This window comes from Thermobia domestica, chromosome 1, assembly GCF_964235325.1.
Source record: "Thermobia domestica chromosome 1, izTheDome1.hap1.1, whole genome shotgun sequence".
Classification (NCBI taxonomy): Eukaryota; Metazoa; Arthropoda; class Insecta; order Zygentoma; family Lepismatidae; genus Thermobia; species Thermobia domestica.
In genome coordinates this window covers 383,586,163-383,602,176 of record NC_137454.1, presented here as the reverse complement: position 1 = coordinate 383,602,176, position 16,014 = coordinate 383,586,163, and the positions used below count along the sequence as shown (strand labels likewise).

At 37.2% G+C, this 16,014-nt stretch overlaps 1 protein-coding gene across 4 annotated transcripts in view; it reads left to right on the top strand.

Moving 5' to 3' along the window:
* Nucleotides 1–16,014, top strand: part of sim (bHLH transcription factor single-minded) — a 249,833-nt gene that overhangs the window by 184,130 nt on the left and 49,689 nt on the right. For all 4 annotated transcript variants that reach the window (XM_081731711.1, XM_081731720.1, XM_081731737.1 and 1 more), the window contains one exon: nt 4,432–4,517. In XM_081731711.1, the coding sequence (XP_081587837.1) occupies nt 4,432–4,517 (86 nt within the window). The remainder of the gene's footprint in view (nt 1–4,431; nt 4,518–16,014) is intronic.

Genomic DNA, 16,014 nt, shown 5'->3' with positions numbered 1-16,014 from the left:
ACTCTTGAACGATTAGCTGATAGCATTATATTACTCTTCACTGACTAGTTGATAGCAATTAACTTATTTCTCGTTCATTGGTTATAACAGTTCACTTATTCTTTGTAATGATGATGTACTTAATCTTTATTAACCAACATAGAAGCTACTTACATATGAGAAGTTATGTGATGTTAGTAAACGTTGCGACTATTAAAAAAGGAATTTAAACTCTTTTCAAGAACCATATTGTGAGTTCATATGTTGGTTTGTGTACAAGTTGATGGTCGAAAGGAAGTTATAAAGAGAAAGGCGTCTTTTTTTTTATTTCTTTCTTCAGAAATCGGCTAAAAACATGACTATAAATACCGGTACAATGAAATGCCTGATTTGTTTTTGCAACATTTGGCAAACAACACTGCTCTGCATATAGCTATATGATATAACTACAAGCTATTAATAACACTAATAAAAGTTTTGAGGCTTCTGAAAGTTCGGGATCTGTAGAACATATGAAAGATTCATACATACGAAAGAATACAAGAATTTGCCATCCGAGAACGTTAATGAATTTTCGGATCATTTGAATCAAAAGATCCAATATATTTCAACTTAAAATTTTGTTATATAGGCTTTATATCTGGAGAACTACATCTAGCGTAGCCAAACTCAAACTATCAGTTAACTCAGTATAATGTGCTTATTCCGTAGAAATTACGAAAACCCGATTTAGGGGCCGTTCAAAAATTTTGTGGTCCCTGATCCAAAAATGCATCAAAAGATCCCATATATTTCAATAAAAAATTTTCTTGTACGCTTTACGTCTGGAGAACTACATATAGTGTAGAAAAACCCAAACTGTCAGTTAACTCAGTTTGATGTGCTTATTTCGTAGAAAATACGAAAACTTGATTTAGGGGCCGCTCAAAAATTTTGTGGCTCCTGATCCAAGATCCAATATCTTTCAATCAAAAATTTGTGTAGGCCTTATATCTGGAGAACTACATATAGTGTAGTCAAACTCAAACTATCAGTTAACTCAGTATGATGTGCTTATTCCGTGGAAAATACGAAACCTCGATTTATTGGCCGTTCAAAAATTTTTTGGTCCCTGGTCCAAAAATAATTATTGGCCAAGATCCATTTTTAGGTTTCCTAAAATTCTTATTTCTGTTATTAAAGTATTTACAATCTTTTCATTGAAAATTAAGGTGGGTTCTACACAGTATCATAGCCAGGCTTTATATTAGGAGGGGGGGCGTGAAGATGCCCCTGAAATTTCGAAAAAAACATTCCGTATTAACTTGGAAAATAATATAATTGGTTGACATAATTTCCACATGGAAGGGAAATAACATTTGATAAAACTTCCCACATAACACTAAAATATGTAATCAACCACGATTTATTCGTCATCTACGAATCTTTAAATGCATATATATACAGTATGGCGCTAAATACGTTGTACAAAAGCAGAGGAGTGATACCTGGAGTAAAACACAAAAAAACTTCCAATAAACATAGGGCGAAAACCCTATCGTTTACGTGTTATAGGCTGCCGAAATCATGAAAAAATGAATTTTAAAGGTTCATGGCTCCAAAAGTATGGGACCTACCTTGGTTGGGTCAAGACTTCACTTAGGAACTAGTATGTGCCCTATCCAAACATGCATATTTCAGAATCCTGAAGTGTTTCCACAACAATTTTTATAGAGAGAGTTTGACTACGGGCCTATGATATAAAGTACTCTCCAACTACCTCCATAAAATTTGTTACGTGAGTGCCTTAGGATTCTAAAACATGTATTTTTGAATAGAGCACATATTAGTTCCTAAGTGATGTCTTGACCCGACTACAGTATGTTCCATAGTTTCGGAGCTATGGACATTTAGAATTCATTTTTTCATGTTTTCGGCAACCTATAACACGTAAACGATGGAGTTTTCGCCCTATGTTTATTGGAACTTTTTTGTTTGTTTTACTCTCAGGAATCACTCCTTTGCTTTTGTACAACGAATTTATCGCCATACTGTATATATATATATATATATATATATATATATATATATATATATATATATATATATATATATATATATATATATATATATATAGGAGTCACTATGATTGAGACTTAATAACCCTTGAACTACCCCTAGTAGCTGAGACAACTTTCAAATCGCTTGCTGTAAGCTTGGATTGGAAGTCGGCAAGCTTGCAAGCAACTTGATTGGAAAGCGTGAAAGCATGCCATGCCGCAAGCTGAATTCCAGTAACAAAGTTACATAGGGGTAACCTTGCATTTAGTGTTTCGTTCAAGCTTGACGCAAGCGTTTTACGCTGGCGACAAGTCAATAGCGAATGAACGGCCAGTTATGCTATGACGCTCTGCGAAGGATCTAAAGTATCGCTTGCAAGTAACAAAAAAAAAAAAAAAAAAAAAAAAAAAAGGGCAGATTGTACGAAAGCACGCGTAGAAAGCCAAAGCCAAGCAGGCGCCAAGTGACCGAAAGCTTTCTTGCTACTTGGGACCGGACCGATCTCGGTCAAATTTTCAACATAGATAAGGATCGGGCCTGGGAAAATTTTTATCATTTCCCTTTGAGGGGAGGGGAAGGCATGAACCACTCAACCGATCTCGATCAAATTTGTCACATTAGATAAAGTTCGGGGCTGGGATGTTTTTTATAATTTCCCTTTGATGGTGCAACTTAGGGGAGGAGGAGGAGGACAGATAAATAAAAATAATCGAAAATAACCGATATTGGTGCCGAATCCATAGTTTTCGGGGTCGCTGAGATGAAGAGTGACACTTCCGATGCCGTTTATATCCAAATTCAGCCCCGCAACTTGGGGGAGGGGGAGAAGAGATATACAAAAATGATCGGTATCAGAGAGCGCTTCATTAATAGTTAAAATTGACTGAGTACCGGAACATACCGTATTACTAATTTTTCTTATTTGAACCCAGCGGAGCGGGTAATTTTATATTTGGAATGAATATACTTTCTTGTCACTATCCAAAATGAAAGAAGGGCAAGAAATTGCCATAATATTTCTCTTTATAAGACATTTCAACACACTACGCCTTGTCAATAGTACGAATATAGACTAAAGAGGAATTAATCATGCCGAGTAACACGCGACTTCCAAACTGAACGTTGGTTATTTCTTTTAGTCTAAGTTTTCCTAACCATTGCATTGTTGTGCCATGAGTTTTCGAGAATAAACAGTTATCTTATGATGGATGCTCAAAATTGTTCAGCTGATTTGGCTTACCCTGCGAAAACAGTATAAATTTCTTTGGCATTGTAGTTGATTCTAGCAAGTGAACCAAAAGTCCCGCACCATAGAGGATTACAATATTTGTTCTATGTGGTTGATACATCTTTTGTCAAAACACACCTGTAGGCGTTGACCTGTGTCACGTAGTATATGGATCATCATCAGTGGAAAGAAAGCACTACACTTCGAAGGCAATTCGCTCAACGCAAGTTTCTTTGCTTCTGATTCTTTTACACCGTTTACTCTGGCTTTCATGTAGCCCCAAACTGTGAAACCCCTTTGGATTCAAATCCTGGGATCGGGGAGCCCATTTCACAGTTTCCCTCCGACCAATTCAATGTTGAAAGTTCTTATCAAGCCAGTGACGCACCTGCTAAACATAATGAGGTGGTGCTCTGTCTTGCATAAACGAAAGCGCTGCGAACGTGAACCAATCTGACCAGGTCTGAAAGTACTCAAATACAGAAATATTCAAAGATAAGTTTCTCTTGTGATAGTGCCTTCAAAAAGTAGAGGCCTGTGATACAGCCTCTTACTACAAACAGCAAAACCATCTTGTTATTTTATATCAGCAAATAAATGCGAATCGTGGTCAAACAAGTAATGCATATTTTGGCGATTTACTTCCCGTTAAAAAAATGTTTCATGAAAGAGTACGATGTTTGTCAAAAAACTAACATTGACTTGCATCATATAACATCGAATTCCAGCCTGTGTGTTGTTTCTGTGGTTTTGAATACACCTTCGCGAAGACCATTTTCTATTCCACATCTGATAAGCTTGGTCGTTATATCGAGAGACATGCGCCACATTACCTGCTTGTTTTGAATTTTTGTAGCAACCTACCAGCGGTGATGTTCGCTGCTGACTTCCAATCAGCATACTATTGGTTGAATTCCATTGCAACATCCCTGCGAGTGTAGCTGTAGCCTTCACGTCCACATAGCGGAATGAACCATTGCCTACCTTCACCTCAGCAATCAACATGACTCACCTGCAACAAGAAAAGAAAGACAATGCGTAAAAACTAAATTGTTGTTGTAATCTACCTATGATGCGGGGCTTTCGGCCCACTCTTTTTTTTTATTTATTTTTTTTTTTTTATGATTGTGAAATTATCCATAACATATATATAAGGGTTTCAACTTGATTTTCTTTGTTCACAGAATTCGAAATCGAACGAGCGTTCTTTCTTCGGATGAAATGCGTTCTGGCGAAAAGGAACGCAGGTCTCACGACGGGTGGTTACAAGGTAAGTGGTGTTCTTGTTTTTAATGCATTAATTGTAGTGGTGTTCTTGTTTAATAGAGATGCGTGAGAATGCGTTTTCGAAGCGTTACCCCCTAGAGCGAACGCGACCAAGGTAGCTATTTGGTAACTTTACTTTTGCCAGAGTTATAAATCATACTGTGAGCCAGTCAGGGTTTCCAGATCTTTCTTGCCAAGTCCAGGTCTATAATAGTAGAGTTCCAGTACTCTGCACAAAGCATCTTCAGAACAGCTATTTCTTGCTTTAAAAAAAATCCCCTTGCCTGGCAACACGCCTTTCCTTTTTTCCTTCCTTTTGACATCTATTAAACAGCAGGCTGTCTATTGTTCCGAAACGCACCAAATACGCTCGAGCTGACGTTTCCTCCGCGTTTTTATTGCTTTCGCGTTTGTGATTAGCCATCCACATTTAAATACATGATCAGCGTATTCCAAGCGTACGCATGAGCAATAAAAACGCGTTGCGATCGCTTCAAATAGCCGTCCTGTAAAGGGGAAAAATAAACGTTTAAGTCTGTGACTATTTGGGAATGCATTTTCGAAGCGTTACCCCCTATAGCGGACGCGACCAAGGTGGCTATTTTGTAACTTTACTTTTGCCAGAGTTATATTGATTGAGTAGGGAGTTAATGGGGACGTCAGCAACGAGGCGAAATGTCCCCGTCACGATGCCAGAGTTATAAATCATACTGTTAACCAGTCAGGGTTTCCAGGTCTTTTTTTGCCAAGTCCAGGTTTATAATAACAGAGTTCCAGTACTCTGCACAAAAACATCTTCAAAGCAGCTGTTTCTTGCTAAAATCCTCTTGCCTGGCAACATGTCTTTGCTTTTTCCCCTTCCTTTTGACATCTTTTAAACAACAGGCGGTCTATTGTTCCGAAACGCACCAAATACGCTTGAGCTGACGTTTTCTCCGCGTTTTTATTGCTTTCGCGTTTGTGATTAGCCACCCACATTTAAATACATGGTCAGCGTATTCCAAGCGTACGCATGAGCAATAAAAACGCGTAGCGAACGCTTATGAATAGCCATGGGCTAAGAAGCAAAAGCAGTTGAGATGCAATATCACTGCAATTCAATATCGCTTCTCATGAGGTGAGCGAAGTCAAGCAGTGGCGGGTTATATAAAAGGAAAGATGGCATAGCAGCGTCCAGCCAGCATTGTGAGGACAATTGGAAAGCAACTTGAAAGAAAGAAGTAGAGAAGTCGCATCTAGAAAGCGAGTATTAGGGCGAAGACAGGCGACGTTTAGATCACAAGTCACCTCAAAGGCATGAGTGCCACTATTTCGCTGGTAGAGCGTGTGCCCCAAAGCGCTGTAGCGCAAGAAGTTTAGATTTCTTTTTAATTTTTTTTAAAGTTCTTAGCTAGTAATGGTAATATCATTAGTGATGATATGAAGTGTGAACATGAAATAAAAGCAAGAATAGGAATGGTGAAATAAGCCTTTAGGAAGAAGAAAATACTATTTCTTGGGACCCTGAATAAAGAGTTAAGAAAAAGACTCATAAAATTCTTCGAGTGGAGTATTGTATTGTACGGGTCAGAAAAATTGACATTACTCAAAAAATGATGAAAAACAATTGCAAGCTTTCATAATGTGGGTATGGAGAAGAATGGAGAAAATTAGCTGGGTTGAGCGTAAAACAAATGAGAGGTGTTAGAAATGGTGGGGGAGAAAAGAACAGTTTTAGACATTATTAAGAAGAGGAGGAGAAACTGGTTAGGACATTGGCTAAGAAGGAACTGTATCATAAGGGACGTCTTAGAGGGTATGGCGACAGGAAAAAGAGGGAGGGTGCGAAGGAGACTACAATTAACGGACGCTATCAAAACAGAGAAATCGTACGTGACGACGAAGAGGTTAGCGGAAGAGCGTGGATCATGGAAGCTTCTCAGTTGCAAGAGACCTGCCAATAATGACAGAACACCTATGATAATGATGAGTTGGCGTTCAGCAACTTTATAGAAATAGGAAAAGAGAAAGTACGACAGTGAATAGTTTTCGTTAACTTGTGTGGTATTATTAACAAAAGTCTGAAACGTGATCGACAAACAAAAGCAAGGGTAGGAATGAAAAAAAAAAGCCTTTGGGAAGAAGACAAAAAATATTTTGTGGATTTTTGAATAAAGATTTAAGGGGAAAACGTTAGTGTTTTATGTAGACTGTTATAGTTTCCGAGCTAGAAACATGAACACTTCACAAAAGAAATGAAGAATGAGTGGATACTTTTAAATTGAGTTGAGTTGACTTTAAGTTTAACGTCCTTTTCAGCAGCGAACCCATATCAGACGTGGACCTACTGATAAAAGTGGAATCCAAACCATATGAGCTCCCGCCGGGAATCGAAGTCGGGTCTCCCATGCCAAAGGCCCGTACACTAAGTTGTTCCTTGGTGACGACACGCGTTTTCTCCATGAACTGCTGCTGTTTTTACGAGACCGTCAAGTTTTGCATGCAATTTAATTTTATCTCGTGTGTGGGTCTTTTCTTTTGTATTTTAATTAATTTATTCCTAGTTTTATTATTTCTTTTGTCTTAGATTTGCTTTTTGTGTTATAGCATTTCTTTATCGTTTTTCTGTATACACTCTTTATTTATTTTATTAGATGCATCCTGCTGTTAGTTTTGTTTAATACAGTTTCTCTTTATCTACTTGAGACTTTTGCATTTTAATTATGTTGTGTTCCCTTTAATTATTTAAGTTCTGTCTTTGCAAGGATGCAAAAAGACCTCGTTGTTGGGGCAACCATACAATACCTTACTCTTACGCTAACTGCTTAGCCACGAATGAGCCTTAGATACTTTTGAAATGTGGGTATGAAGAAGAATACAGAAAATTAGCTAAGTCGATTAGAAAATCAATGAGAAAGTGCTAAGGACAGCCGGGGTAGAAAAATAAAATATTTCAATTTAACGTCCCACGGTTATCTCCTTTAGCATGAGGAAGACAGTCCATGAGACCAAGAAAACTTTATTTCTAGTCCCGTCTCGTCTCGTCGCATGGGCAGCACTACTAAGAACTTTTACAACAAAGGTGCCGCCAAAATTTAATCCGCAAAATAACAGTGGCAAATAAAAGAAGCTACGCGGTGCATGGGATCAACTTGGTTCGATTTCAAGTGAGCTTTGTAGTGGACAAACACCGTGTGCGTGGCTTTTCTCGGAGTTCTCTCGTTTGCTCAAACTTTCTTCATTCCACCATTTCATTCATTTCTCATCAGCACCGTCTCCTTTAGCCTAGCAGACATAGTTGTGGGACGTAAAACTTAAAGAAAGCTACGCGAAAAACAAAACAATAATAAATGCTCTTGTCTTTTATTACGCTTACGTCATACTTGATAAAACAAAGAAAGAAAGAAAGAAAGAAAGTAAAAAATAAATTAACGAACGAAACTTGATCCTTTATAAAATAAATTGCTTACGGGAGTTGAAGCGCGATAACAAAAGAACGCTTCGCGAAGCATTCCTCGTGTTTTCTCAACGCTGTTGGCTCCGAATCAAGGCAGCTAATGAAGTGAGACTTTTAACTGCTGTGACGTAGGCCACAAAATGCAGTTAAAAAAAAAGAAAAAGAAAAAATTACATAACTTCCGCCATGACCCTAAAATATTAAAAAAATTACTCCATCCCTCACCTTGCGTAGTGTTGTCAAATGTTTTTCTTTTTAAACACTGTTTTTTATTAGCAATAAAAACCAAAAACGTAAATGAAATGAAATGCTTATAGGGCGTCCCTGTGAAAGTGTATATATATATATATATATATATATATATATATATATATATATATATATATATATATATATATATATATATTATATATATATATATATATATATATATATATATATATATATATATATATATATATATATATATATATATATATAGGGTCAAAAACTACACAAAGAGTTCCCAATTCTTCTAGGCGACTGTCGTACAATGTTACGTTTTACTCTTCACATCGCCTTTTTAAATAACCAAATTCGATATCGTAGGTTTTTAGTCATTTACATTACTATAGATAAACCACATTGACTTGATACCTAGCCTTCCGTTCTGACCGCTGCTATCGGCTGAAGGAATTTCACTTCCATGGCTGCAAGGCTCTCTCGCTTAGCAACATCTGAAACCTTATTGGCTCAATGCGTGGGTGTGTCAAGGGTGTGAGTTTAGTTCGCATTTTTGCCGCGGATCAAGACATTTTGGCAGCACTATAGTTCGTATTATTTTGAATATACGAGGTGAAGTCAAAAAGTAAAGAGACAATTTCCCGCACTATGGTTTGGTAACACTGCTAGTATCCAGCGCTGAATTAGTGTTGTCTGCAACACTTCTATGCAACGTGTCACTCTTATTCCTGCGTTAGTCGTTGCAGTGTAGCAGTCCGTTGAACATGGCAGCTCCATTGTCGATCTGCACTAAGGAGGAAATGAGGGTACTGATTCGCTTTCTGTTTGCGGAAAGTGTTAAACCTGCGGAAATTATTTGTCGAATGCAAGCGCAGTATGGTGACAGCTGTTTGTTGCGAAGCAAGATCTACGAATGGATAGAGCGTTTCAAACAGGGAAGAACTTTATGTGACGAAGAAAGATCGGGCAGACATCGACGTCAACGACGGGGGACAATTTGAAAGTCGTTGAGAGTATGGTGATACACTCCGTCATATAGTCTAGACCAGGCTCCAAGCGATTTTCATATGTTTGGACTATAGAAGGGAGTGCTCAGGGGAAGAAGATTTGCAACCGATACAGAAGTCATTGATGTGGTGCAAAATTGAGTTACAGGTGCAAACAAAACACTTTTTTTTTTTTTTGACGGAATTTAAAAACCTGTGAAACGTTGGGAAAAGTGCGTTGAAGTGAAGGGAGATCATGTATTAAAGTAATGTATGTTTCATTTTTTGACTTTTATTTTTCTGACTTCTCCTCGTATGTTATATAGTCTCTTTTTTAGCTCGATACACTTTCCCCAGAGATGTTCAATAGCTTCGATACCTTGCTTATAGTGCCCGAGCTCCTCAAAATATACGTACTCCACCTCTTCATTGTTGGCAAATCTTTTTTACCACCGAGCCATTTTTGAAGTTTGGAAACAGGAAATAATTCGAGGGGGCTAAATCTGGCGAACAGGGCGCGTCATGAAGCAATTCGAACATTAGCTCATTGATTTTGGCCATCGCGATAATGGATGTGTGAATCGGTACATTGTCTTCGTAAAATACCACTTTCTTTTTCGCCAAGTGCGGCCGTTTTTTTCTTGATTTCATCACTCAAATACTGCAATAAGGTTATATTTTTCTCGCCGTTGATTGTTTTTCCTTTCTTAAGACAATCAATGAAAATTGTTCCACGCCATAACCATGCCAGCAGATGGAACTGTTTTCGCCTTTTTGGAACCAATTCTCCCCTTACAGTCCATTGTTTTGACTGTTCGTCAAACAAGGTACATTCGCGAAGTGTCTCCTCGGGATTCATGTAAAACTGATTTAAATGCAATGTTCTCCGCGGCCCAAAGTGTATTGTACTAATTTTAGCGGCCCATACGGGTAATTTGCATATTTATGAGCCTTCATATGCCCGGAATTCAATCATACACTACTATAACGTTTGGTCACAAAATTGCTTTTAGTTTCTTTAGATGTAACTGAATATGAATATGGGCATATGCAAAACAAATTGGATTAAGTACTGCTTCTCTGACACGTGTTATCCACACCGGCCGACATCTTGAATCCGCCATATTGGATTTAACTTTCGGTTTTTCAAATGGGAATAGGTGCATGTGATACATCAAATTCATATAAAATTTTCTCGAAAATTCATTGGTGAATGAGTTTTACGGTAGCTTGTACCATTTGCGAGATATTACATGTTAAATTCCTCTAGGCACTTCGCGAATAGACATTGCAGAGTAATATCAGTTACGCTTACGGTTTTGATGTTGACAAATCAAAACCATTTCTAACTGGAAAAGTACTGTAGGTATAAACAGACTCTCTACAACATTGGTGTCATAATATTACATTTGTGAGTGATTGTTATTACTTCCATGTTATACTATAAGAAGAAAGTATTGTATTACGAACAAAATGCCTAATGTAAATCTAGATACGACCAGATTTTGGTGAAGATCTACCATATCATATTTACGTCTGTCTGTATGTACGTTCAGAAGACATTTGGTCAACAATAAATCACGTAAAGATCACATATACATACGGGGCCCTGCACGACTTTTTAATGGTTGAATTTGTGAATTGCCTCACATTTAACATGCAATATCTTGCAAATGGTACAAGCTACCGTAAAACTCACTACACCAATTGTTTTCCGAGAAAAGTTTGTATGAATTTGATGTATCACATGCACCTATTCCCATTTGAAAAACCGAAAGTTGAATCCAATATGGTGGATTCAAGATGGCTGCCGGTGTGGATAACACGTGTCAGAGAAGCAGTACTTGATCCAATTTGTTTTGCATATGCCCACATTCATGTTCAGTTACATTTAAAGAAACTAAAAGTAATTTTGTGACCAAGCGTTATAGTAGTGTATGAATTCCGGATATATGAAGGCCCATAAATATGCAAATTACCCTTATGGGCCGCTAAAATTAGTACAATACACTTTGGGCCGCGAAGAACTTTGCATTTAAATCAATTTTAGATGAGTCCCGAGGGGACACTTCGCGAATGTACCTTGTCAGGTGTGAAGTTATGGACCCAGGAGCAAACAAGGCACCCATCTCGCGCACAGCTTTCTCATTGTCCAAATTTTCAGTCAATATGTGATGTACAGCACTTTTTTAAAAATGCTTACCACTTGTATTAGCTCGTGTACTTTCAGTCGACGGTCATCCAATACCATCTTTTGTGGATTTTCTTCACCGTATTTGGCGTGGTCACCTCATTTGGTTGACCACTGCACTGCGATGTTCGTTTTTGCAGCTCATGCGGTCTCTTTCAAGGTTGGTTTAAAGGGACACGTTTTGCCGATAGATAGCCCTACAGTCATCGTATCTCCCATGTTTTTTGCATCTTTCACGAAAATTCACGATTTCTCTTACAAATTTCAACCTACAGACTTCAAATTTTCAGAAAAGGAACTTTATAATCTATCAAAGGCAATAATCCATGCCGATATTTTATTTAGAATTTTCTTCATTGTTGAAATGGTTTGATTGTGGAAATGAATATCCAAACCTTTAACAATCGAAATGTTTCAGCAATGAAGAAAATTCTAAATAAAAAAAAAATCGGCACGGATTGTTCCCTTTAATAGGTTATGAAGTTCCTTCTTTAAAAATTTGAAATCTGTAGGTTGAAATTTATAAAACAAATTGTAAATTTTCGTGAAGGGTAAAAATACATGGGAGAGATACGAAGACTGTAGTGACATCTATCGGCAAAACTTGTCCCTTTACACTAACCTTAAACTCTGACATCCAATATTTTACTGTTGTAAACGAAGGAGCAGACTTCCCCAAGTAGAATAGCTCGGCTTTGAAATTGGTTGGACTGAGACTTTTCAAATGAAAATATTACAGCGGCGTCATTTAGGAGGGGCAGGAGGGGCAATTGCCCCCCCTGAGTTTGAGAGTCACGTAAACTTCACTAGAGACTCAAGGATTACTCCTATTTATTGGTGATGAAATTTTTCAAGGGTAAAGTGCTGTTAGATAGTTTGATCGCTTGGTTAACTGGTGTTTAGCATATCTTTTAAGCACCGTGGCTACATGACGCATGGGCCTAGAGTTTAAACTGGAATTCAAACCACCGTAATGCGTTGAAATTTCAAGATGCTTCCACCGGGAATCGAATGCAGAGTCTATGGACCAAGGTAGTACGGTCTAGTCACAGGGCCAACGGGGAGAGCGAAGTATTGTTGCAAACATTCTACTTGAATAAAAGCTTTCACTCACTATCATCACTAGTTGCTCATAGAATAATTATTAATAATTTATGGTACCTCGATTTCTGTCTCGAAAACGGGAGGAGAGTTGAGTCGAGAAGTATACTTTTAAATTCGAGACGAGACAAGAAACATGATAATTCTCGTCACGTTTTTCAGATGAGACGAGAACTTTGTAGTTTTGTCTCAAAAACGAGACGAGAATTGATACGAGCCTTTGGAAATTGGAGACAACACGACAAACATGATAATTCTCATCTTGTTTTCGAGACGAGACATTTCTAGTTTCGTCTCAAAAATGAGACAAGAATCGAGACAAAACGGACCTTTGGAAATTCGAGAGGACAGAAAAACACGATAATTCTCGTCTTATTTTCCAGGCGAAACGTGAAAATTCTCGATTATCTTGGGCAATACTATTCACACAAATCGTAACATCTTAAACACTGTTTTAGTGTTGCATCGTTCATAGTTTAAAAAAAATATAAATGGATAAAATGATTGTAAAAAAAACAGTCGATAAAGTGATTGTACGCTTAAAGATACGCTAGTTATTCTACAATTATTATTATTATTAAGTATTCTGCCTGTTGATACGTCCTGGAAGTAACAGGAAATGCTCCGTTTAGGTTAGGATCTGAAAATGTTTCTTCCACGTTTCTCGATCTTCAGCTTCCTCTTTTAATTCCCAATATTTTCTTCTTTTTTTCAAATAATCAATTAGTTGTGTTCTTATTCTTCCTACTCCTCGCTTTCCTTCCATCTTTCCTTCTATGACGGTATGAAAAAGACGTATCGCAAGATGTATCCAATCGCAAGACGTTTAAAATCTTTTCTTTTGTTACTCTCTCTGTCTATTTTATCTTGTCCATCTTCCTCCAACAACACATTTCGAAGCTTTCCAAATATTTCTTCTCTAACTTCCGTAATGTCCAAGTCTCTGAACCATACAGTCCACTGCTCCATATATAGCACTTGACCAACTTCTTCTTAAGTCCAATATTGAGCCTACTAGTTAAGAGTGATCTTTTCTTGTTCAATGCTTCTTTAGCTTTGGCAATTCTTGACCTGATCTCTTTGGTGCAGTAAGCGTCTCTCGTCAAAATATTTCCTAGATACTTGAAATTCTTGACCTCTTCAAGTTCTCTTTGTTCTACTCTGATCCGTATGGGCGTGTTTCCACGGGATATTCTCATGCCTTTTTTGACTTTTCGATGTTAAGAGTCTTCATTCCGGCGAAATTAAAATACCGCTAATTTTACAGTAATTATGTGATATCTTCAAATAGATAAAAGATAATTGAAATACGGAACAAGAGCGCCCTAGACAATATTATTTTGCGTGAGGTACCGTTATCACAAGTCACCTAGCGGCTTTCCGTTTTCAGCTGTTTAGAAATGCGAAAATAAATGCCGATTTTCAAAATGGTTCGAAATCGAAAGCAGATAAGTGAGTCGTGATAACGGTTTCTCATGTAAAATAATATTGTCTAGGGCGCTCTTGTTCCACATTTTCATTATCTTTTATCTATTTGAAGATAACACATAATTACTGTAAAATTAGCGGTATTTTAATTTCGCCGGGATGAAGACTTAATTTCCATTCCACACATCTTTCCAGTGTCAACTAGGCTATTTTGTCAATCATCTTTCGTAGTCCTTCTTCGGTTCTAGCTATGATAACCGTATCATCTGAATATCTGATCTTGTTAATGATTTGCTCTTCAATTTTGAAATCTCCAATGCTTCTTTCATTAAACATTCACTGTAAATGTTGAATGCACAATGTACTCCAATAGTAATAGTTTAAATGCTGTTATATCGCAGTCTCCGTGGATATTCCGTGACTCAGAAGGATTTTTATAACTTCTAGATGAAATAAAGAGAAAACCAGTTGAGAATGCTCCAAGAGCATTGAGGGAACGAACTTGAAAAGAATTAACTTTTCTTATTAACTTCTACAGGCTTTATACCAATTGTTCTGTGTGCTTTTTTATTACACTCATTAAACAATTCTTTAAATATAGTCCTATATATTCTTTTACAATTTCCTTGAAAACCATTTTTTTCCCACATGCTTTATTTAAGAGTTCTGTTAAAACGTCCTACGATATGTTGTTTCACGAAGACACATGCTCGAAATGAAGGGCTTAAAATTGAAAAATTCGCAAAATATCATCTCTCTATGACTTACGGTTCCCGAGATATGGCTCCTTAAATCTCCCGAAATCCGAACATTTTTGGCCAATATCTCGGGAACGGTGGCCAGTTGACCAGTGGCCACCGGTTAGTATTTGGTACCAAAATCTTCACCATTCTCTTAAGTAGAAAAAATATTTATCAGCACCAATATAATCTCTCTATGACTTACGGTTCCCAAGAAATTGCTCCTTAAATCTCCCGAAATTGGAACTTTTTTGACGTATCTCGGAAAGGGTAAGAGTTACGCAAAAAACTCCATCACTTCTTTCAGATGTTCTATCGAATGGAGAATTCAAAATTGAAAAAATTGAGAAAAATAAAAACAGAGAAATTCAGTAACGAACTTTTCGAGTTCGTTGACAAAATTCTTTCTTATTATTCTACAGTGCATAGCGCCATTAGTTATTCATAGAGTAATTATTATTAATCATAAAATAATTCTTTTATATTTATGTTAGTTGCCGGTACAAGTATCCACTTGTAATCTCTTCGCCTCCCTCCTTCCCCCAACAGTTTACTACTTGCAGTGTGTATGAGTGCATTAGACAGTGTGACGACGAATTGACAATGGTTCACACTTATAAAGAGAAAAGAATCCATTGTTTTATTTTACGGTTCGGTCGCGGATGCAGCTCACTCACCTGGCACCGAAAAGAAATGTTTTCCTGAGATCATTTGCAGACATTTTTAACCATGAACTGGGTTTCGTATGCTTTAATCCCCTGAACGTAAGCAGCGTGGTAATTCCTGCTGTTATTAGATGGTGGCCACACAGAAGCAAGGAAATCTCAGTGTTGCCAATGGAGACATCGCAGAATATCACCAAACTCTTGAAAACAAAACCGGCAGAAATTTATGACCGAGAAAAAAAAAGTGCATAATACTTACAATTACTGGTCTTCAATTACAGTTACAACATTTCTCTTATTTTCTTTAAATAACTCACTATCAACAATAAATATAATTTTAAGAAATGAGCATGTCATTACAAAATGTTAGGCTATTAAATAAACCAGCTTTCTCAAATTCGTTTCCAAATGGGAAAAAATATTTATTACTCTGAACGTTCTACCGACCAACCTTCCAGGGGCGTCATTTAGGGGGGACATGGAGGGGCATTTGCCCCCCTGAGTTTGAGATGTATATAGATTTTATCAATAGAATAGTAGTAAATCAGAAAAAATTGCGAAATTTTACTTATACCAAGGGATCTTGCCCCCAAGCAAAATCTGAAATGGCGCTCCTGCAACCTTCTCTTGTCCCTTTTAGAAACACATTTTGTTAATGTTTTGAGCGTATGCTCCATTGTACTTACATTTTAAAAATGTTATTAAATAAAAATTTCCTCAATTTTATATTGA